The sequence below is a fragment of the Archocentrus centrarchus genome (assembly GCF_007364275.1).
Source record: "Archocentrus centrarchus isolate MPI-CPG fArcCen1 chromosome 18 unlocalized genomic scaffold, fArcCen1 scaffold_23_ctg1, whole genome shotgun sequence".
Lineage (NCBI taxonomy): Eukaryota > Metazoa > Chordata > Actinopteri > Cichliformes > Cichlidae > Archocentrus > Archocentrus centrarchus.
The window spans coordinates 4,930,713-4,955,275 of NW_022060145.1; the positions used below are offsets into that span (position 1 = coordinate 4,930,713).

At 43.2% G+C, this 24,563-nt stretch overlaps 1 protein-coding gene across 1 annotated transcript; it reads left to right on the forward strand.

Moving 5' to 3' along the window:
* Nucleotides 1–2,387: 2,387 nt before the first annotated feature.
* On the forward strand, nucleotides 2,388–24,310 carry ppp1r14bb (protein phosphatase 1, regulatory (inhibitor) subunit 14Bb). The gene is made up of 4 exons (XM_030722525.1): nucleotides 2,388–3,010; nucleotides 22,967–23,050; nucleotides 23,166–23,198; nucleotides 23,326–24,310. The coding sequence occupies exons 1-4, from the start codon at nucleotides 2,810–2,812 to the stop codon at nucleotides 23,392–23,394; spliced, it is 387 nt and encodes a 128-aa protein (XP_030578385.1). The 5' UTR covers nucleotides 2,388–2,809; the 3' UTR covers nucleotides 23,395–24,310.
* The last annotated feature ends 253 nt before the right edge of the window (nucleotides 24,311–24,563 follow it).

A 24,563-nucleotide genomic window follows, 5' to 3' on the forward strand; every position in this document is an offset into this window, starting at 1 on the left:
GTCTTTTTTTTTTTTTTTTAAATTAAAAGCTTGATTGTGCAACAGTTAGGAATGTGGACATACCAGTTCCAGATACGCCTCGCTTGTTAAGTTGATACATTGATGGCGCCTACCTGTGTATGTTCACACCTCAATCACAGTTGTCTGTGTTAAGCACAGGTGTATTTGCACAGGTAAGTCAATACTGTGTATAAAGCGTGCAATAGAGGATGTATCAAGGCTCTGCTTTGATTTATTGCTTTGAGAGAAGAAGAAGAAAAAGAGGAGAGCAAGACAAAATCGTGGCATTTGTTAGAAGAAATAGAAAAAAAACACCTTTTTGTTGAATATTTGTTGAATATTTCTTCAAGTCATGTTCTGTTGCTGGTAAACCCCCAAAGGGTCTGGTCTGAGACATATGCACTAAAACAAATAAGTCTTCTTATCTGGAGAGTGTCTCCCAGTGCCTGTCTCTGTATTCTATCACAAAGCTGACCACACACGGAAGAACAGGTCAACAGCGCCCCCGTGTGGATGTTCTCTTTGGGAACCAAAGCAGGTGGCGCTGTTTTTCTGGGAGCTCTCACTCCGTGGATGTAAGTAGGTAATTGCATCATTAAATAACATATCAAAGCCACTTTTATTAAGTAAGGTCATATTTCAGTTTGGAGTTTTGGCATATGAGCATACCAGTGGGGCAAAATGGAAGTACAGAGTCAGTTAAGACACAAATCATGTCAGTTAAAGTTAAAACAGGTTGTGCATAACTAACTTTTGCATATATATATATATATATATATATATATATATATAATCTATAATCCAGCTAAGTGTTAGACAACAAATCTAATGTTTGTGTCAGACGTGTTGGGTCTCCCACATTACAGGTTCTTCCACAGGATCCAAGGTGAAACACACACACAGACAGGCCACAATTTCCACCTTTTCCTCAAATTTTAGAACCTTATGATGAGATTTGTCACACATTGTCCATACCACATGTATCAGGCTTGTGCCTTTTCACTCTCACCAGTACTAGCAGAGTTTTAATATTACATGCCCCCATCGTGCTGACCTCCCTCTCAACCGGTCTGTGTCTGCTTCCTACATTTCCCGGCCAGGTCCAATCAGCTGGTGTACTGATGCTCATGCCTACAGATAGTTTGGAAATGCATTTTTTCCCCCCTTTTACCTGCTGTAGCGCTGCTACAGTGTTTTCTTGTATAAAAAGTTGTGTTTTTCATATGCAGGCACACGTGGATGTTTAGGTTTAGGTGTGTGTACAGTACACGAGCGTGTGTTGGCCTGTCTGTGCTTACTCAGCTGTAAGTTTCAGACATGCCCGCTGAATAATTCAGGTTTTTCTACGTCTTGTTGCCATGGCGGTCTGTAAAAATGGCTGCACACACACACACGCACACACACACACACGCACACATAAACGCACTGATATAAGCGTGTTGACAGATGTGAACACCCCCGTAGTCTCACCAAAGGAGCAATCTAGAGACATTATGAATTTACTCTCCCTCTCCTCCTGTTATTATTAAAACTCTTGTTATTAAGCAGCCTGGTCGGGGCGTAGGGTTCCCCACTGTGACGGCACAATGGGCATGAAGAAATCTGACTGCATGCCTTCCGATTCGTGGATCACCTTCGGCAAGTTTATCGCAGATTAAGTTAAATTTCAAAAGCAAACAAGAAAATCCAGCTGCTTTCCGCCGGTGGAACAGATTGTACTCTCAGAAGAGAGAAAAGTGCATGTTGCAAACATGTGACACAATTATACTTTGTGTATTGTGAAGTAAAGGCTCTTATTTTCACAAAGTGTGAGATGTAGGCGTGAAAATGTACCCATATAGCCCAGATTTCACAGATTCCGGAGGAGACATTATAGCAGTTATGAAGATACTCAAAAAGGAAATGTATTGAAGGGGAAACGTCTGTAATTTTTGTTTTGTTTTGTTTTTGGTAAGTACAAAGTGCGACACAATGCACTTACACTGGTGTTTGTAATGGTGTGTCAGCGACGGACTAACAAAGCAGTTAACAAAGCAGTTCGTCAAACAGATCACATGGGTAAATAATAAGTCTTTGAAGTTGTGAGGAAAAGTACAAATAACTTTGATGCTTATATTTAATTACGCTGGGTGTTTTGAGCCATGTTAATTAAAAAAAACGTGGCCTCCGGGGGTGGGGAGGGTGGAGTCTCGTGGTAAAGTTAGGAAATGTGTTATTTGAAAAGTTGAATTAAAACATAAATAAAGATAACAGTTGCTTTTGAAAGTGGGGGGGGGGGGGGGGGGGGGGGGGGATTAGCATCTTATTTTTTTCCGTTTCCTAGTCGCGGTACGTCGGATGCGCTCGAGTCCGGTCAGAGAGCGCGCACGCACTCCTCGTGGGGACAGAGAGAGAGAGAGAGACGTGTGATTTCTCTTTGTACTGAATGAAGAGTTGAGGCCGGCTCTGCTTCTGCTGCCTTCTCTTTTTTATATAAGCAGAGTTTGCATGCTGTAAATAGCCCATTAAGCCGGTTACACTTTACGTTTCCCCGTAGCCGTCGGTCCCCTTTGCGTTGCGGAAGCGAACAGTGGCTGCAAATGTCCCTTTGAGCGATTTTTGGCAACAAAAGCATCAGGTCCGGCGACGTTCCTTCTTCTTCGGGGGGATTTTTCAAGTCAAAAATTTATCAGCCGGGATTTTTTTTTTTCGTTGCGGAAAAGCGAAGAGCCGCTCGTCCACACACCGTTTTCTGCCTCTTTTCTGCCGCCCCGTTCACTCTTCTGCACCTCCGGGGGGATTTTTCTTTTCTTTCCCAAACCGAGCGACAATGGCAGCTGTAACAAGCCCGGAGACGAGCCCTCAACCCCGGGTATATTTCCAGACGCCGGCCGGCACTACGGAGGAACCGGAGACACCGGTTCGGAAGCAGGGGCGCGTTACCGTCAAATACGACCGTAAGGAGCTGAGGAAGAGACTGAACCTGGAGGAGTGGATTATCGACCAGCTAACGGACCTCTACGACTGTGAGGTAAAGACCCCCCAAACAATAACCGGCCTCCAAACCGATCGAACGTATTGATTAGGCGGCTCTGCTAAGTAATAGGGCGCTACAGTGGAGCGTAATATGGTTAATCAGTCTGTCAGCAAAGGGGATTATGTGTGTGTGTCCAATTCAAAAGCAAACAGTTGCTAAATAAACATTAACAGGCCCTTTGTCGGTGCTTTTGGCCTAGCTTCGCTTGTTTTATTGCCCATAGTATCTGAGACACATGCATGCGGATACAGATGGAAACTGAAGAAGAACCTAACAAGCAGTGTCAGAGATTTAAATCATTCACATGAGCGCCATGTGGGTAAACTTCACGTCCTCACCCAGATGCTGGCTATAAGTAGCACATGCACTTTTATAGCCCCATCTGATGTCGCCTGCCCCTGCGCTTTGTTCTGATTGGCTGAAGCGGATTTAAAGCACACCTGTGAATTACTCTAATCCAGTATTAATGGCTGACCGGAAGTACCATCACATCACCCATTTCATACCTTTTGGCATCAAATACACCGCTGCTTTTTTTGGGGGACAGAAGAAATGAGGACCAACAGTTTATAATAATACAACAGAGGGGAAGAAGTTATTTTTGTCCAAGCTGTGTCTGGTTTTCTTAATAACAGCTGGGCCTTTTGTTCCAATCCTTTTTATTATCTTTCAAACAGCAAACTTTTAAGGAAACGTAAAGTAGTTTGATCAGGCAGGAATGGCGATGCCGAACCAGAGACAAATGAGATGAAAATGACCAGTCTGGCTGGGGTTAGTCTAGTCATATATCCTGTCAGGGGGACCCCGTGTATAACCATCAGCAGACCGCCAGTGCACCAGCACATATCAAACCCGCGGTCATGGTGTCACATGGAGGGCTATAATGTAACGTGGCGGCAGCTGTGGTGTAGCTGCTGGCGTCAGTAGTTGGTAAGCTCATGTCAGCTCCACTGAGCTGGCATTGACCCACATTCTATTCCTGGCGTGAGGAATACAAGGACTTAACAGGTTTGGAGAATTCCTAGTAGGCTAGCAAGAGGATAGGTAGAAGTGTAGTAGGTAGTAGGCCGACTCAAAGATTCCTTTACAGACTTTTATTTTTTTAAAACCAGGGAAAAGTAGGTCTTTTTATAGTTGGTATTACTGAAGCTTTTCCACCATGTTGCTGTAATGGTTGACTTCTTGTAATGTTGTTTCGTGTTTAGCCGTTAACACTGCAGTGAATGAAAGGAGGTCTGGCTGTCTTATAGTTACACCTGGAAGCCAACAGCCAATCCTCTGGCAATTTATAACTGTAAGCAGATATTATATTAAACCCCAGTTAACCATGAGTGTAAATGCAGTCAGGAAAAGCCATAAATAGATAGGTCTGTTAATCATTTGATGTCAGACAAACGGATAGGCCGGCACAGTTTGGTTTCCACTAAATTATCTCATCCTGTTAACAGAGAATCTCTCATGACAGACACTGTGAAGGGGATATCCTGACACTACAAAGTTGCAAAAGCCTGCCGAGGTGATTAAGGGCCCTAGACAGGATTTTAAAATCAATGTGCTTTGATTGTCTGCCAATGATGGATTAATATGCTATTGTAGTCCTCGCAGAATCCAAAAAGTCTGAACAAATGAGCTCAGGAGTAAAGCTTTTCAACACTTTGTTCCTGTGTTTCTTTTATAATTAAAGTGTTTGGGGGTTTTTTTTTAGGATTAAAATTGTCTTATTTTTAATCCATTATGTTGCCATAGATGACTATGACTGATACCAGACAGTCTGTTCAGTGTTAGGAACACCTATTTGTCTTTCTCTGATTCATTCCTTCATTCGCTCATCCCAGTCCATCGTTCATCTCCTAAATCCACTCAGTCATGCATGTTTTAATGCACTGATGATTCGCAGTTAGTCTGCTTTTCAGCTGTGTAAACGGGGTCCAGAAAAACACACAAATGGACGCACATTGACTTTATCTGTTGTTTCTCTATAGTAAGACCTGAGCCCTGTGGGGATTTAGTACGGTCAGGTCACAGACAAATCAGGTTACAGTCATGTAAATGGGACATAAATGATTTAGTTCACATTTCTGGACACACATCCATCATTCATCGCTAACGATGATGCTTATTTTTGGCTTTCATCCACTGAATTCCCCTCTTTTCATTGTCCTAATCGAGCCCCTGCCTAGGCTGTTAGACAACAAAGAGATTAATTTACAGTCGGTTCACTGATGGAGACACATTGGGCTCATTTAGACGGGGAGATGTGGAGCACGTGCTACTAAACAGTGTAACTGGAGAGGCAGCTTTAGCCGGTCAGGGAGCAGAGCGGACACGGGGAGAACCCTCTTCACTGACAAAGGCATGAAGCGTGCTTGGGATTTTCTCCTTTTTCGCCTCCTTTGCTTCAGCCGTTTTCCTCGCCATGTCTCCGTTTTTGACCCGAGTGGTATCACAATCCACATTCTGCCTTTCACTCATCATTATTTCCTATCAATCAAGCTCCCCTTTCCTCTTTCTCCTTTTATTTATGCCCATTTTGACTGTTAATAAAACCGCATGGAGTTTGTTCAGCAGGGAATTCATTATGAGCTATTTTCCCATTCACATAATCCCTTTAAACGTGCTACAAGCAATCAGCCAGTCACTGCTGCCAGCCAGTCTGTCAGATATTCATCCAGCCGTTTAGTCAGCCTATCAGTTAAAGTTGCTATGGGTAATAGCGAGGAGCCGAGGCTTAGTATGATTCCATGGCAACAAGCCTTGTTAAATGTTTATGTTGGTTAACCACACAGTGGAAAAAGGGGGGCATCCATTTAGAAGAAGAAAGCTCAGTAAAATTGAGTCCCGTCTAAAGAAATGTCCGCGTTTTTCATTCTTGCAGGATTAAAATTGGAGCCACTGAGTTGTAATGTTTGCAGGGCTTCGGTGAATACCTGCAACTCATGCTAATGTGGCATTTGCTTTGCTGAGGAAACACTCCCTGGTTTTGTTACCCAATAGAGCAGTCACTCCCAAACACGGCCACTTATACACATTTTGGCATTTGCAAGGGGCTACTGGAAAAGACTGTGATGTCATTTTAATAGAAATTAGACTAAATATGCTAATACAGAAATATATAATAAATATAATAAAATTCATGGAGGTCCGCTGGTTTGCAAAACACAGGAGTCACTTTCTTTTGATTAAAACCTAAATAATTAAACAATTGAACAATTCCACACCAATATAATGTTATTTTGACTTCTATGATGCCAATAGCCAAAAGTGGCAAACACCTCTTGGAGATGTGGCATATGCTGGTGAGCCGCTGCTTTAAGACCTTATAGGCTCATACAGCTTTCCAAAGAGAGGGGCTCTTGATGTCAGTTTGTACCTGTTTTGACATTCATCATTTATTACGTGTGATCTGCATATTGCGTTCACTTGGCTGTAATGAGCTCCAGCTGAATTTTGTGTGTTTACGTTCAATTGTCTACTGCCTTCTTGTCCGGGTCGCTCTTGAAAAAGACATTTTTAACCTCAGTGAGACTTTCACTAGGACGAATAAGTGATAATATAATAAAACAGACACATCACCAGCTTGTACATGCGCTAATTTGACAGCGGTGACCCGTTTTTACTGTAACTATAAATCCATACATATGTTATCAGTGTTATTTTCACTGACAGAGTAGTGCAAGAAACTTTACTGTTCTCATCCTTTCGTTTAAAATGCTTTTTGAACCTTCACACGTGCTTATCAATGGAGCAGCTTATAGCTAAGTTAGCCTTTGCTCATACAGCCATGGTTGGCCTAGCCACCTAGCCAAGCAGATTAGTCAGATAGTGAAGGCTCAGTTATGCTGTGGTCTGCCAGTAAGAGACACTGACTGCAGCTTCATTACAAATAAACAAAATGCATATCTGGTCCATTTGTAGTTGTTGCGGATGTCTTTTCTGCTTCCTCTCTACAGCAAAATATACATCTGTTTCCTAATAAAAAAATCAATAATATGGGTGAAATGTTTGCACGTCCTATGCATATATTATAGAGCAGTGGCCTACAATAACAGTGGCACTGGCTGACCATTGTAGCATCAATATATGCCACAACGCACCCACAGCAACTATGGCGCAACATACTACTGGGCACTACTGAGCAAAGCCACGGAGCCCAAAAATGTTAATCAAGACAAAAGCAGAAGTGATCGTACATTCACAGAACACACAGAGCACTGAAAGTGCAGGAAAACATGAAAGAGAAATCTAAACAGCTGGGTAAGCCTAATGGACAGGTGGTGGTTAAAGCAGTTAGCTAAAATGAATCAAAACAGAAGAATTTTAACTGTTGTGCAGCTTAAAATCAATTGAACCAAATATCTCTGGAAAATATCAGATTGTGTTGATAAAGCGGTGCTTGAGGTCATGTGGTGAGGCCTGTGATGGTATGTCTAAAGGGGGAGGGAATGGGTGGGAACAGCTGCAAAACTGCCTCCATTTCCCATAACCCCCCCATCACACAGTTTATATTTAAAACCGAACTGTGGCAGTCTGAAAGTACAAACCCTTCACTGGCAGTAAAAGTTTAAGGGTGTTACGGGGCACAGGACACAGTCAAGGAGCGTTTCTTCAAACATGGTTTACACTTTCTCAGTTGTTATTGAGTCTTCACTCTATTAATGGCTTTGTGTATAAAGTGCTAAGTGAGTTTGAGCTTACTCTGGGGAAAAGAGTGGGAAAACAAAGCAAGTCCACAGGCCCGCTATTAGTAAAATAATCAGATTTCACTCCAGTCTTGCTATCATTTCCATGGTAACTGGCCTGTTAAAATTTAATTTGTCAGTAAAGACTCATTTTCTCGCCCTTCACTGTGTTTTTCCTCCCAGTCACGCTGTAGCTGACCAGTCGCTACATGGTTAACACTGGAGCGAGTGGGCGGACCAATCCCCAAACTCCAGGGTCCTACGTGGCTGGCCACACAGATGCACACACACACACACACACACACACACAACTACAGATGGCAATACGAGTGAGAACAGAGGCAAGATTGGTGAGCAGGAATGCAATAAACGGGGGAAGAGAAGGGAAGAAAAAAAAGTAGAGGGAATGGCAAGAAGAGAGGGAAAATGTAGTAGGAGTGGGCAGGGAAAGTTGGAGAATGAGAAAGTGTTTTTGTAACATGTATCCACTGCTACTGCGTGATACATAAACTGACAAAAAGCAATGGTTTGTATTCTCTTTGCAGTTTAGACGGGCTTGTCAGACACTAAAAAAAGCAGTCCCTTTAGTCACCTTGAATTAAAAGTGCTGGGATGCAGGAAATGAGTTTATGTAAGTCCTCAGATAATGCTTAGAAATCAGAGAGGGTAGCTCTGTGTTTTTCAACTCTGCTTTTAGGTTCGTTATTTCTTATACCGCAGAACTTGGGATCACATTCGTCGCGTATAGCAAGTCGAGCAGGCGAGTAGAGCGTGCGCCCCTTTTAAAAAGCATTTGTCAGAAATCAGTTTTTAAGCACATTAGTTGTCCAGTAAAATGAGCAAAACACGCCTCAGTCCTTTAACTTGACTCACTGTTTCTACGCCTGCATTAGTAGTTAAATGCCAAGGAAGATATCAGATTAAAATCATTTTTTAAAATCATGCTCGAACATGCTATTTTTCTAGCTCAGCCTGATGGAAATGTAACAGTCAGCAGATTTTGCAGATTTGCCTCTGCCTGCAAAACACATGCAAATGTAGATTACATGTTGTGGTCCGCACTGGATAGAAACGCGTCCCTTTTAATTAAAAGGGACGCATAAAATTGTTGAAATATTAAAGTGTTCACATTCCACGTGTGTAAAGTATTGACATCATGTAAACTACAGAGCTACTTTTACTTGAAATAAATATGTGACTCTTTTCACGTAAAAGTGAACAACAGAAGAGGAAATGTTGTCAGCTGAAGCTCAACCAACCACCAACAAAATAGTTTCAGTTCTTCCTGTTCGGAAGGCAGAGCATTTCCTTTAACTAGTGCAAAGTCGAAATTAAAACGTGTTTACACAAAAACAAAATCTGAAATAAAGGATACAGGAAATGATCTGGAAGAGTTTGTCTGTACCCTTCAAAATAAAAGCATCAGCAAATTTTAAATAAAGATATAGAGACATTTAAACACCTTGCACTTTACTGAGCACAGAAGCATACACATTGTAACACAAATGCATATTATTAGCACCACATTTTTGATTTTGGCCGTGTTTTGTTCTCATTTGCGTTTCTTATTTCCTTGATTTTGTCAGCTAATTTTCACTTTGAGTCTGTTGCGGTCTCAAACATGAAAAAAGTGAAAAGTGAAGGTTAGAGCATGGTCAGGAAATAACACAAACACACATCTGGTTTCTCAGTGGCTCTGCAATTTTATAGCATTTACAGTTGCGGCCTCCTCCGCTGACTTCCCACTGTAAAAGGAAACGCACACGAGCACAAAAACACGCTCAAAGAGCGCAGCATTTAAACTGCTCACTTTAAGGTATGAATACCAATCAGTATTTGCCCTGTTGCTCTCTGTGCAAGAGAGCGACTACAAAGAGTGGTTGTTACACAGCATGAATGAAAGACTCCACTGTGTCTTTGTAACCCCCCCCCCCCCCCCCCCCCCCCACACACACACACACACACACACACACACACACACCAGTGCTCACGCACACACACATCTGCACAGAGATGGACATGCACACATCTCCTTATAGGTTACACCTGGTTCTGCATATTGGGGAGACGCATCTTTTCCAAGCTGATATGAGGTGAGTCAGCATGTGCCGTAGGCTGACCCACTGACTGACTGTGCGGATGTTTTTAAATCGGCAAAGTTGGAGAGGTGGAAGAATGCCAAGAATATTGTGAGTGAGGGAGATTAAGCGTGTGTTTTGGTTAGTGGGTGAGTAAGATCGGAAGGAAGTTAAGAACACCAAATGAAGCAAGGCACGGATGGAGGAGGACAGGAGCGGAGACAGAGAGAGAATAAGGGATGTGAGTCATTCAGAGGAATGCTTATATGTTGTCACAGGAAGCGTGAGGCAAACAGTATGTAGAAAAATTAACCATATTAACTTACCACTTTCCCTTTAAAAAAAAAAAACAACACTCTGCTCACAGCCGTCTTGTAGCCTGTAGACGTCTTCAGTTCCACTGAGGTTCAGGTGTGAGTTGAGTTATCACAGTTAATTCAGACAGCACCGCGATAACAGTGTGAACTAAATACTGTTGAAGAAAGCAGTTTTTGTGGCTTGGAAGTTGCACTGACTTAAGTGCCCACGCTTCTAAGCTTCTTTTTTTTTTTTTTTTCTATGCAGCTTTAGTTTTCTTCAGCGCTCACATAGCCATCATTATTCCCCCAACTAAGGGAACCTATTATGCACATTTCCAGGTTGGCATTTTTATTCTTGGCCTCTGCTAGAGTAGCTTTGCAGGATTTTACAGTTCAAAACAGTCATTAATGATCTCATACTGAGCCTTGATGCGGGCCCCGAGTTCATCCACTGTGTGAAACGAGCTGTTTTAGCTCCCCTCCCCCTCCCTTTAAGCCAACTTTCTTATGATTTGTGACACTCGCCAACAGAAGGCTTGAACGGCAGGTAGGTGGGTCCTCTGTGCTAAGGCTGTGTGCTTGAGATGACCATGTTACATATGTATGCTCTCACTGACATCACACAGAGCCAAGAGTAGAAAAAAAAAGTCTAAAATCGAGTGGTTAGAGCAGACTGAGCTTTTGTATCACAGGGATTACTTGTACATACTCTGCTCATAATTTTAAACCTTGGCTATGCTAAATATGTGAATCCACCCAGTTTATGATATATATATAAGTGAAAGAAAATTGGACAAGCACAATAGGTCCCCTTTAGAAAGCAACTCCAAAGAATACCTTTATCGTGTAACTTGATCGATAAATTTATGCATGTTGTTGACAAACAGTCCTAATAGTTTGTGTGGAAATGTGAATTTTTTTGCTTATTCTATTAGTCTCTCTTGCTCTCTCTTTGCTTATTTTGTTTCAGTCCTTAGCATGTGCTCTGCACGTGTCAGCCGGAGTAGCATCTGCATACTGACTAACACCTGGTCTAACGCCTCTTCAACATTTAAAGCCTTAAGCATAATGTTTTAGGACTAGTTAAGCTTGGTTAGCACCAGTGTGTCTCATATAGGTCAGGCTGTCAGCCAAGTGAAGGGTTTTGATAAACTGTTTTACCTAAAAGGTCCAAAAGCCAGTGGGACTCCATTATAGTTTATGAAACTAATAGACTGCAGTTGCTTGTTTGGTGTCGTGAGACAGTATAAAAAGATGTAACCCTGTTATATGGATAACAGGGTGTGTGTGTGTGTGTGTGTGTGTGTGTGTGTGTGTGTGTGTGTGTGTGTGTGTGTGTGTGTGTGTGTGTGTGTGTGTGTGTGTGTGTGTGTGTGTGTATGTGTGTGTGTGTATAAGAGGCATACCTAATCAGGCTACTCAAGCAGTTCGTGTCTTTGCCTCTCTGGATAATGAAGCACCCATCGACTTTCCCATCCTTTCTTTTGAATGATCTCCAACGTACAGTGTCAGACACTTTGCTCCTATTGGTCCTCGCTAAACTGCTGTCTGTATTTAAACCGTTTTACATCTATAGCTGTTTTGTGAAAGCTCTTGCACCCTTGAGGAGGCCTTTTGAAGTGAGCATAACGGTGATGCTGCACAGACCTCTGTTATTACTGTATGTGGCTCCAGAGTGTTGTTTTTACAATAGCGCTTCTAAATGAGAGATGAGAACAATTTCTGGGTGATGTGTGTTTATTGGCCTCCATGCTGAAACCATATTAAAACAATGGCACAACCGAGCCAGTGTTCTAACATTTAACAGCAGGGACCGGGCCTGGCACTTGATAGCATGGATGATTTGTGTGGAGCCAGTATCCTCATGAGGTTTCTCCGCACGCAGGTTGAGTGAGGTAACACAGATCCACTCAGGAGGGTATTTTAGTCCCAGGAGCTGCATTAGAGCAGAGGCCTTCAGCGCGGTTGTTTGGCAGCACAGAAGAAGCTTTATTATTCAGCGTCTCTGACTAAGCTGTGTGTGTGTATGTGTGATGTATATGTGTCTGCTTTATGCCAATATCACATGTACAAGGAGCACTTCATGGTGTGAGACTTGGGCTTGTGGTTCCAGCACTGAAGCACCATGCTGACGTTACCTGACACCTACTGACCTGCTGTCAGTCTCCGGCAGTCAGGCAGCTACTGATTTTTGTCGAGGCCAGACCACGGGTGCCATGCTGGCTTCCTCTGTGATGTCGCTGCTGTGAAACTCAAACACTGTGGAAGACAGGTGTGTTAGGAGAACTGCTCTGGTTCACACGTCTTTGTGAAGGACAGCTGGACAGACGCTCGGCAGACAGATCGATAAACAGATGGGCAAAAACCAGAGATGGCGTTATCAGTCATTTTTGTTAATGGCAAAAATCTAATTTGCAGATTGATGGTTACTAACTTAATGCGTGTGTGCTCTTTAGGTGCAGCTGTATGTTGGAATTTGCATTAGTCTCTCAACAGGGAGGAAAAATAGACCATATTTGGTCAACGTGCTTGAGTGACAGCAATGTTTGCAAGTTTCTTACTCATCAGGAAGGGAGTCGGTCTCACTTGGATGCATTCTTATGATGCTGAAATTGAGTATTCAGTGAGCAGTTAATTACTCACCTGTTTCTGTAACTCATTCTAGCATCTGATATGTGAGCTAAACGTGTAAAGAGTTGAAGTAACAGAGGAACTAATGCATTAAAAATGGAGACTAAGATTAGCCAAAAATAGAAAACAAGCCACTGTTGAAGCCTCCTAGGGTGCGAGTTTAGTTGGTGGATGCTGGTTTCTGTACATGCTGAAACTGACAGTCTTGAGACAAACGTGCATTTTACTCGGTAAGCAAAAGCATCTTTCAAGCTGCTGACTAAAGTGCATCAGGCTGTACAGTGGACAGTCAAAGTGACCGCTTTAGTGTCTGCCTCTTACTCATTCTTCCCTTTTCATGTTTCATCTTTAGCGTGTCTCTGGTTGTTAAAGCCTCTCAGTATAGAGTGAGCGGTCGCTGAGTCGCACACGAGCAGAGTTATACTTTAAGATGTTTAAAACATCCTCGCTAAGTAAGACAAAAACAAAAGCTGACCGATAAGACCATGATTCAGAAAGTCAGGTTTCCTCTTAGTTTCGCTGTTTCAGCCTGTTTTTGATTCAGCTGCGATGCTCTGTCAGAACCGCCTGCATTGTGAGTTTTTATCCCGTATCTGATTGAATATGGAAATGAACCAAAGCATTAGCTGATTAGATTACCCACCCTGTTGCCAGTGTTTCAGCGGTCAGAGACTGTGATGATTGATCTGCATAAAAGAATAATAATAATCTCCAGCTCCCTTTGAAATCCGTATGGATTATATCTCAGTATTGGGGCAATGAATTGAGAGGCTTTGCAGATAAACGCAGCGGCTCGTGAGCAGAAGTGAATTAAAACTGAAGGGAGGAAATATATTTAAATGGCACCTCAGTGACCTCTCCTGCCAGAAACTGTCACAATAAAAGAGCAAGTTCCTCAGTGAATGACGTGGCAAATGAACAAGTAAATGTTAAGCCCTTTGCTTTGGTTAGTAGTACTTGCCAAGAGTGACACAATAATCTGCTGTAATCCTTGTTTGTATGCATTCTTATTTTAATCTGCGCATAATCTCTTCTTTCAGGCCAGTTGTAGTGGTAATGTGTGTGTGTGTGTGTGTGTTTCTGATGATGTTTTAGTATTTTGTTTGCGTGCCTGAATTAGCACTCAACTGAAGACACTTGTACACATACAGAGCGTAGGATTTCTCCACATATGCCCATGAGTTTATAGGGCACCATGATCATGGTGGGTGGTTTGCTGCAGAAATGACAGGCTCAGGAGAAGATACAGGGTGCGTGAGAACGGTGAAAGTGGGCACTTGAGATACTTTTTTGGTTCACTTACTTCTGATGAGGGATTTTCTAATTAGGTAGGGCTGAAGAGAAGAGTTGACAGAGAGAAGCTGCGTGGAAATTGCATCAGAAAGTTCAAAGTTAGCAGCCAAAGGTTATTTATGAACTTTCTGTCATTCCCAAACTGTCAGCTTTGTCATATCTACTTTTTTTTTTTTTTTTACTTCTACCTAGCTGACAGATAAAGCTTAAATTTGCATAATTTTTTAGCAGTGCAAGAAACACTTCTTTCAGGATAGCGATGCTGATTTGTCATTTGGTCAATCAGCCACTTTTACATGCTGTTATTCTCAGCTATGGTGCTGAACACTGTTAACATTATACCTCCTAACCATCAGCATTTAGGGTGTCTCACAGTGTGTGCACTGCACTTAACCTACCTGTCAGTCAAACTATGGTACTATGATGTCTGTACTGCTCTTTACTTTTATTACAGTAAAATGTAAAATGTGTCAGTCCCCATACTTAGAGTACATACACACTAATAAGTTTTAGTTTTTGTAAACTCAATTAGTGCAACTGTAGTAAATAGGAAACGCTTTTCATGAATAATCCACAAGTTAAATCACTCCTGTTGTGCTGTGTTAAGTAGATGAGTATGGATGTAAACTCTATACTAGAGTTTTTGTTTGCCAGACAGTTGATGTAAACCACAGTGACGAATTGTGCCCTCACATAGTAGTTAGAAAGCATTATACGGCAACACAGTTCCCAGTACAAGTCTACCCGGGGCCGGTTGTGACCCTCAGGGTCCAGCAGAGGGTCTCCCTGGAAAAGCTGCAACACAGACATGTTCAGTCGACACACAGAAACCACGGGAGCGTTTCAGTCGGGCCAAACAAGCTGATGTGGGAATCACTCAACCACACAGCGATCAGGCATGACTATGGGCAGCTTTTGGGGGGTCAGGGTTGGATGACCTTCTGCATTTTTAACTGTACAAATAGATTTTTTTTTTTTTTTTTTTAGTTTGTGTGTGTGTGTGTGTGTGTGTGTGTGTGTGTGTGTGCGCGTTTAGAATCATAAAACGAGAGCATTGCAGTTAAACCACAGTTTGGCCAAGTACCAGTTTTGACACACTATCGCATTAACGTGACAATCTGCTTTAAATCATGATAGTGGCCAAAAATACAGATTAGTCTGCAGATATTTTACATGAGACGATATGCAGGAAAATGCTGCTTATGTACAGACCAAATGGCACAATCCATGTCTGTCAGCAGCTCTGGTTTTATAGCCATTCCCTTCCTTCCCTTTATTCCATATTATGGTATCTGTCTGTCTTTCTATTAATGCTGCCTCTATTGTTACCTAATTGCAGTGGAAGTACAATGAAAACTGCTGTGCCCGAGCCCTAATTATAGTGATGAATGTTTCTTGGCTTCATGTGAAGATTTGTTCTATGTACTTGGAAGCCCGTTTGGTTTGGCGTTCTCCTGCACAAAATCTGAAACAACCCACACAGCACTGGGACTCACATTAGCATGCCCACATCTCTACCACCAGACTCTGGAGGCTCTGCTTCTTTTTACTTTGCATGACAGAGCCGTTTGCATTTTATCTGTAGTGAGATAGCAGGAAAAGGCTGACAGGGCTGCAGAGTCAAAGCAGATGGAGGCACTGGTAGAGTGTGCTAAATGAGGGGTGCGTGTTGTTTTTAGAGCTTTTATAGAATAGTGTCATTAAGGAGCTACATGTGTCCTTGCTTCATAGAGATGCATGCGGTGAAGCATTAAAAAGTTATTTTTAAAAAACGAATTTGTTCTCTTTGTAATATTGTCCTTCATCGGTGGGAGAAAAGAGCACTTCCCTCTTTGCAAACTTCCACACTGATGAAATAATATATTCTAGACTCTGTTCTGGCTGTGAGGAGGTTATAAACAGGCTTCAGTTGATCTGTTGTGCCTGCAGCTCTTTCTTTCTGTTTTTCATATGATTCAAAACAGGACATCGTTTTCTTCCTGAGAGGAAGTACATCCAACTGATTAGATGCGCAATAGAGATGAAAATCGGCCATGCACGCACCGACAGAAAGTGCACAACAACGCACACACTCCCGAGATGTTAGACTGGGTTAAGGACAGTGCATCGATTACGGACTGCAGTGGCTTATGGTTCATGAGTTGTGTGTGAGGCCACATATTCATTACAGCCAGCCGGTCACTACTTAGATTAATTGGGCAGACACACACTTGAACGCTAGTTTGCCTTCTTTAAAGTCTGAGACACTCAGCCTGTACTTTTCAAGAGATATTCTTACATCTTACCTCTGCCCTTTATCTCCCAAGGTCACGTGCCCAAACAGGAAGTGACTGGCTGTTCTGTTTTTCCCCCCCCCCCCCCCCCCCCCCCCCCCCCCCCCCCCCCCCCGTGGTAAAGAAGAGACCCACAGATGGAAAGCTTTGTGTGTTTCTGGTGTAAGAGCGGAGATCCTAAAAGGGAAGTTGACAATAGCAGTGTTCTTGTTATTGGTAGACCTGCAGATTCCTGATAAACAGCCACGAGTGCGAGACAGATAGTAGAGAGATGGAAAGCAGCAGGCGATGACTGACACAATGCATCCCTAACCCCCACCCCCCCAGTAAACCCTCAACAACCTCTTGTTGCCCCCCCCGCCCGTCTCATAAGTGGTTTCATGCCCACAGCAAGATGGCCCGAATGCTATGAACTGCCCTATTACAAACACGCCAAGGGTGAATCCCTCTGTGTGAGGGCGGCGCAGAGTGTTGATACCAACTAGCGGGGAAGGGCATCAAAGGAGACATAAAGATGAAGGGACAGCAGGAGAGAGTAAGGCAGGAAGCAGGTTCAAGCCCAGTGTTTTTCCACTCTTCAGATACTGGCCCCTTCCTGTCTGTCTGTGTGTGTGTGTGTGTGTGTGTGTGTGTGTGTGTGTCTGTTTGTCTGTGGTAATCAGATGACTGTGGACAAAATTACCAGATCAGTCACAAGGGTGTCATGAATTACCACCTCGGGATGGCTTCCAGGCAACTTTTTAGCTTCCTGCTTGTTTTCTGTTATTTTGGCAATGACACTGTACAAACGTTTGCTGTGGCCATATTTCAGAATAGGCCAGTTAGTCATCTTATTATGCCCAGACCCACACACTGATATTATCTGCATGTATTTCCACATTATCTGCCAGAATAACCTTAAATTCTCCACTTGGCAATTTGTAATTTCCCAGGAAACTAATGTTACGCTCTGGGAACAGAGAGTGCTTTTGTCCTTCGTTTCTGTGTTTTACTTTCTGTATTTGATGTTTGCTAAAGCCCAGTTCTATTGCACATCCTTCCTTGCTTAATCCTTCAGTGTTTATTTTATGCACAAGCCTGCACATGCATACAATGGGGGAGAGTTTGAATTGTACTCAATGGCTCATGTGTGGTGCTCTGTGAGCTGTGGTTGCATGGCAAACCCCTTCTGTAGATCCGCAGTTAAATATAATTTAGTAATTAAGCTTCAGTCATTATTCACTACAATGATGGATTTGAACATTGCAGGGTTTCAGCCATTTTACTCTTAGCCCTTCACAACAGACCAAAATACATCACCCATTTTCCAAATACATTTGCAAAAGTGCATTTTGAAGCCTGAATTTTGGTATTGTGGCTGCCAGCATCTTAGTTTTTGCTGGAGCCAAATGTGGAGGAGAGGACGGAGTCCTCAGTGATCAGCTAATGCTTACAAGATTGCTATCAAGTGCCAAGTAACATATAGACAAAGTCCAAACAAAATTCTCTCACCAAAACTAGACCGTGGACCAGCAGTCCACCACAAATGCAGTCGAGCGGTCCAGTTCAGTGACTCAAATTAGCTGAAGGAAAGCGTAGCAGACAGCTAACAGCTGCAGCCATCTATGTCAGCAGCTACCTGTCACTTTAGAGCGGCCGCCAATAATGCAGAGCTTGAAACCTTAATACAAATTAAACCAAGCGTTCACCTCCTGTCATGTTGCTGTGAAGAGCAAGCTTATTTCTGCTTTAAAGTCAGTTTATCATGCGTGTCTGTCGGGATTAAGTCACTTTTGAGTCCAGCTTCAAGTGGCCGTTCAGTGAACTGCACTTCTTGCCACTGCGTTGGCTTTCGTTTCTCAGGCCTGGAGTGGAGTTGCTGCTTCTGACCTGTTGATCCTTATTAACTAACACTGCTCTGTTAGCGATGTAGCTCGGCAGGGGGGGTATGGACACCATCTTCTCTCAGCTGTGACAACCAAAACACTCAGTAGCAGTCAAAGCATTTCAGTGCTCGCGCTCACACTGCCAACACGTGCACCTGGAACTCGTCACTGTCAGCACTCACACACATGTTTTATACCCGTGTCACCGTGCTAAGCCAGGGTAATAGTTTTAATGGAGTGCCCACTCTCTTAGTGCAAATATACACAGTGTGATTTAGTCTGATTTATTATCTTGTGATGCATAAAGTTTACGTTTGCCAGACAAGTCAAAAGAAACACATACAAAGAAACCAAGAAGTGTGTGTCTTTGTTTGGTGCCACGCGGCCTACTTTTCCTACTTCTTCCCCTTTCCTCCTTCCTCTATCCTGTCTACTACAGCTTCTGTTTTCAACTTCCTTTTTCCGCCTGTCTCTCTTTTCCCGTATCATACCCAGCCAAAAAATGTTGTTTGTAGCAGAACGGGCTGTTGGCCATCCTGAAATCCGGTTATTTTTATCCTAGTTCGTTACTGAGGCAGTAGAAAAGCAAAAGTGGCTGTCTGTCATCCAGCCTGTGGTAAAACCTGAGCCTTTCTGCCTTTACATTTTCAGTAATACATAATCTCTTGGTCTTTTTTTTTTTTTCCTCCCACTTATAGTTTACACGTATCCTATCAAAGGAATCAGTTACTGTGTGGAAGGCATGCTGTGGCCTGTGATAAACATCTACACTGATGTGAAGCTTTGGTGTCAGTGCATCTAGACTAATGAAATGACAGCAAAGTTTTACTAACGGGCAGCAAAACTCCTTCGTCTCTTACTGTAAAATCTGCACGGTTGAGCGGCTCTGTTCTTGTGCTCGAACTTTAAATCAGATTGGGGGTCAGTTAGAGTAGTGTGAAATCAAGTGAGCCAAAAATTAAAAAAAAACATCTCCTGCTTCTCCATCTCGCTTTCTCATGACTTTCCTTTCTGGCTGTAATTCCAGTAGCAATGATGGGCCTTTTGTTGTTGTAGTACAAGGACACTGACCCACTTGTAGGCCTTTGTGTGCGTTTATGTGTGTGTTTGCATGTGTGGGGCTTATGTTTTTCCAGTGGGGGAGCTGTATCCAGCATTTGAAATGTCCGAGCCTGCAGCCGCTTTATAGCCCTCCCCGTGAGAGAGAAAGAGAGTACGATGACCCGCGCAGGCATTCACACAGCACGCTCTCAAACTGTCGCATCTCATTCCCCTCTGCTCTGAAGGAAGGCGCTTCGGTCTGTTGCTCCCTCCGTTTTCGGCGTGTGCGTGAATCACATTTGCAAGCTTGTCAGGAGGAGTGTAATTAAGTTTAAAGAACCACATGAATACTGTAGAGCAACTTCCCAGTTTACAGTATTTTTTTATTATTTTTTTTCTGGAGATGCCGGTGATATGGGTGTGGCTAAAGGGAGGGCCTGAGGTAGCACAATACTGTGACAGCCGTACTATATGATACAAAATTAAATACACTGAAAGCGATTGTGTGATGCAAAACAATGCACTTTTTAAGTTTTGGACTCCCCCTCATTTGCCTCACAGTGGATTGGTCCACAGCCTACCGTTCCAACGCCGCAGATGAATTTAAAACAAAGATGTCTGAGACACTGGAGCTCCAATTACTATCAGCTGTCCACTATAATGGTATGGGGCAGCCCAGTCTATGTTTATGGAGGCAGGAGGTCTGTCCAAAATGAAATCATAACTGTATAAGTGTATTTTCAACCAGTTTTCAAGTTGATTGTTATTAGTTTCTGATATAATTTCTGAATACTTCACTGGTTCTTTTTCTCTCCTGTGGTACCCCTTTTAGAAAATCCTGGAAACACCCCGTGCTGCATTATGTTTCCATGTAATAGCTGTTGCACATTAGTTGTACACTGTATGTAAGTGCATGAAATGTACAGCTCAGTGACACCTACAGGAAACTTTGGAGCAACACATTAGAGTTGCAGATATATGCACACTTTTGTCCAGGAGCATTGAAGCTCCTCTGAAGGCTTTTTTTGATAAAGTTCAGAATAAAGTGAGTCCTCCTTCATTTACCTGCTCTGCTTTGTGTCCAAACCTGCAGTGCTTGCCAATATCTTGTAATCACCTTTTATTCTACACTACATCTTCTGCAGCCAACAGTAAAAAAAAAAAAACAAAAAAAACCCTCCAGACTAGTTCAGTAAGTCAGTCTGGAGGATTGTTTTGGAAATCCTCCCTCGTGATTCCCTGCTTTCTTTGTGTCTCCTCTCAGAAGCCTGTCTTCCGGCCTTTTTCAGCATCTCCCTGGCTCCTTCTGTCTCTATCTCTCTCCCTCTCTCCCCCTCCTCGTCCTCTCTCTTTGCTCCACTCAGCTGCTCCCTCTCCTCGATATGCTCCTTAACCTCTTACCTTCCTTCCTCTCGGCGTTCCCTTCCCCCCTTGCAGATTTAACAATGTCTGTTAAATCTTTTTCCATTAAGCCCTATTAAACATTTATGCTTTTCTCTACCTTGTTCTTTCTGTTTACCTTGCGAGGATCTCACTTAGATACCAAGTTAAACAAAAATCTTCTTTTCTTTTTCTCCTTTTTTTGGGGGGGGCATGTGTGTGTGTGTGTGTGTGTGTGTGTGTGTGTGTGTGTGTGTGTGTACATCTTTTAGAGCTTTCTTTTTAAATGTACCTTTTCTTTCTCTCTTTTTCTTCTTACTCCTTTCTACTGTGTGTGTGTCTGTCTTCACACATTGTTGTCTGCACTGTTGCATACAGGATCTCTGCATGCTGACTCGTGTGTCGTGTGTGTGTCTGTGTGTGTGTGTGTGTGTGTGAGATTGTGTTGCTCTGCTGACAGTAAGTCTAGCTGTCACCTCCAGTCTCTATCTCGCACACACAGGCTGTCCTGCTCCAAATTAAATCCTTATACTCCGCCATTTGCACACACACAGACACACACACACACACACACGAGTTTCAGCTCAGCCTTATTAATGCACTTTCTATAATTCTTTAATCCATATGTGTAAGGTGTGTGCGAGACGTTGAGCCGTTTTCACTGCCATAAAAAAAAACAAAAAACTACGGCTCAGTTAATGTGCCCGCACAGCATGTTTTGCCTGTCCATGTGTGGTTGTGAGTCTGCGTGACTGGTGTGTGTGTTTGTGTGATGGGATAAAGGGGCAGTTGGGCAGGTGCAGAGACAGCTGGTGTGGGCAACTCTAACCGAGGGGGAGGACGAGGGCGAGGGAGAGACTCCTAGAGAACGACATGAATGTAGGGGTAGCAATTGAGCCGCAAAAAGAGGGGGAAACCGAGTGTTTGTACGAGTGTGTGCGCTTGTGTTCTTGTCGCCAGCGGTGAAGAGCTTGGCTGGAGCACACTGAGCCAGTGTGCGCGACTGAGGCAGATGGAGAGACAGAGACTAATAAAGCTTTTTAATAGAGCGACGGATTAATCAGAAGAAAGAATTGATTGGCTAAGGAGAAACTGAGGCAAAGATGAACTCGCTGTGAACTGCTTTCCTTTTCCTGAAGGCAAATTTGATGTTAGATGTGAGCCTGATGGAACAGTGACTGATTTGCTTAATTCTAGTGTATAAATGTATATTTCCATCCATGTAGTTATTTTATTTTAAATATGAATTATAGTCAAAGTTATCTAAATGTGCATGCAGTTATAAAAATCCAGAGTGATTCAAAGGAGCAGGTTTCACACTTTCAAACTGTTTTTTACTTGAATGTAACAAGAGTGCAGTTAGCAACCCAGCTTTCAATAATGAACTTAATGTAAAACAGTAATTGTTCTGAACTAAATCTTACCGATTTTGCACAGTAGATTTAAAGGAGCTGGCTGCTATAAAGACCCGTTAGAGCTAGGTACTCGTCTCTGTCCAACCTCCCTGTTGCGCCATTTGGTGTCTCTGTTTCTTTCGTCCCAGACCTGATGTCAGACAGCACACTTTCCACTTTGTTTCTGCCAGCTTCTTGGATTTGATGCATTCAAAGGAAACACACATTCACTTTCTTGCATTGAATTATTTGAGAGGACTGATGACCATCATTGCGTCTGCACTGGGTGATGGAAATGAGCTAGCTCGGCCCTCTCCACACACAAACGCTACCAGCGTGACCTCGTGGGTTTTGACACCGTGGACACAGCCACATGAGATGCGGCCTCCTTCTCACATTCTTCTTGCTAAGCGAAGCTAATCACCTGCTGGGATTTCAGTCTATTCATTTCAATCATTTTTGTGTGCCAAAATTAGCTTTAGCAAAGGGTAAAATTCCTTTAAAGAACAGGGAGTTGGGAGTCGCATTGCTCTCTGCACAAAGGCAAACAAACATAGCTTTTAAGCACATGGTTTTTCTTTTTAAGTTTTCCAGCCTTGAAAATGAATGTCCTCTTGATTCAAGAAGATTTTTTAAAAGAAATCCATCAATAAGCTTTTTTCTCTTTGTCCCATCACTTCTCTCTGTCATGTACACGTGGACTGATGGAAGCACGCCGCCCTCTAGTGTCCAGAACTGGACATTCATCAATAACTATCACATCACACACAGAGAGAGAGAGAGAAATGCCTGCGCTTTTGCTGGTCTGTTTGCAGGCAACCGCATAACATAAACACAGGCACTAAGAATAGACAGGATGAGGATTTCTTTCCGTGTCTCCATGGAAAGAGGTTCACTAATGTGTGTGCAGTATGTGCGTGTGAGTGCGCACTGATGGTCAGTTGTCATTTGTGAGGAAGCCTGCTGGAAGTTTGGTTTCTCATTGTTCTCTTCTTTCTTTTCTTCTGTGTGCTGCAGGAAGAGGCCATCCCCGAGCTGGAGATAGACGTGGATGAACTGCTCGACATGCCCAGCGATGTTGAACGGGCAGCCAGGGTCAAGGTAGGACGCACGTGCGCACCCGTATGGGAGCGTGCAAGACCAGAGCATGTGCAGAAAGCTAGGTGCAAACAAGAGAGCAGAGAGTTATTTCATCCTGTGTTTCATTGTCTTACAGGACTTACTGGTTGACTGTTTTAAACCTACTGAGGTAAAACACAGTTCTTCCTCACTCCTCTTCTCATACACTCCCTCTGCCTCCTCAAGTTAACATTTCTGATGTGCGTATTTGTCATTCTGAGTCCCCGCATGTGTTCTGTCCTCCCGTCTCCCCGTAGGACTTCATCTCAGAGCTGCTGGACAAGATCCGAGGGATGCAGAAGCTCTCCACGCCTCAGAAGAAATGATGGCATCCCTCCTCCTCCTCCCTCTCCTCCCCTCCTACATATTCCCTTCCACCTCAGCCCTCACCTCTCCGTCTTCCTGCCACAGCTCACGCTTTTCTTTTAATGTCTGTTTTCTTCCATTGACGATCATGAAATGTTATAACTGAACCTTGTTTCTGCTTCTAGTTAGACCCTCTGTGCTCTTCTCTGCTTGCCTGGATCCAGCCCCATACGTCGCTTTTCTTTGTTGTTTGTTGGACTTTGTTCATAAAAACCATCAGCCAAGAAGAAAAAAAAAAAAAAATTAAAGAATGAATCAATTTAAAAGCGACTCATTGGTCTTAATCCAGGCGTTCTCCTTCCTTTTCCTACCCCTACCCCTCTCTCCACCATGGTTTTTTTTTTCTTTTCTTTTTTTGGCTCTGCTACCCTTTCCCATCCAGCTCAACTTCCTCCCACCCTCCACTACACCATCTCCCATCTGTCTGAGGAGGAAGAGGAGATGAGTCCCATAATTACTGCGAGCAGAGTGACCAAGCGCGGGAAGAAGAACAGGAGAGAGCGAGAGCCAGCAGCAGCCGAAAAAAGAGGAGGAGGAGGGGGGCTGGAGGGAGGAAGCAACCAGTCAACTCGCTCATGTCTCCACCTATCTTTATGTTGCTACTTTTGAGGGTTTGAAAGTTGACCCAGCCGCCCATTATAATTCTTTCCATACTTCCTGGTTCAATTTGAGGGCTTTACTTTTAGTTTTTTTTTTTTTTTTAATTAACTCTTTCGGGGATCAGTACAGTCTTTTGCTAATTATCCCCCTCAATCAGAGGCATTGCTGCAGTGGTGCATTTAGAGACTTTCCTTTTTTTGTGAGTGCGTGCGTGTGTGTGTGTGTTTGTTTGTTTGAGAAGTCTGCACTATGTCATTTTTGGGGGAAAAAAAAAAAGAAGAAAATCAGAACCACAAAGAATAATGTATGGTGTATCTTTAGCACGGCAAGGAGGAAAATATGATGCCTGGGAATGGCCGCCAGCTTGTTTCTGGTGGTCATATGGAGGGACAAGTTTTGATCTTCTCTGGAAGCAAGTTCTCTTAGGCTGGATGTCAGAATAGAAGGTTTCTTTTTCCTCAGATGCGTAGAACAGTCACGAGAGGCTCCTCTGAAGCCGCTGCACATACACATGTATGTCTGTGTCGCT

Bases quoted from the DNA above. Each gene is read 5' to 3' on its own strand.
- ppp1r14bb (XM_030722525.1), top strand. From the start codon at position 2,810: ATGGCAGCTGTAACAAGCCCGGAGACGAGCCCTCAACCCCGGGTATAT. The intron at 3,011-22,966 runs GTAAAGACCCCC...TGTGTGCTGCAG, and splicing joins CGGACCTCTACGACTGTGAG to GAAGAGGCCATCCCCGAGCT. The intron at 23,199-23,325 runs GTAAAACACAGT...GTCTCCCCGTAG, and splicing joins ACTGTTTTAAACCTACTGAG to GACTTCATCTCAGAGCTGCT.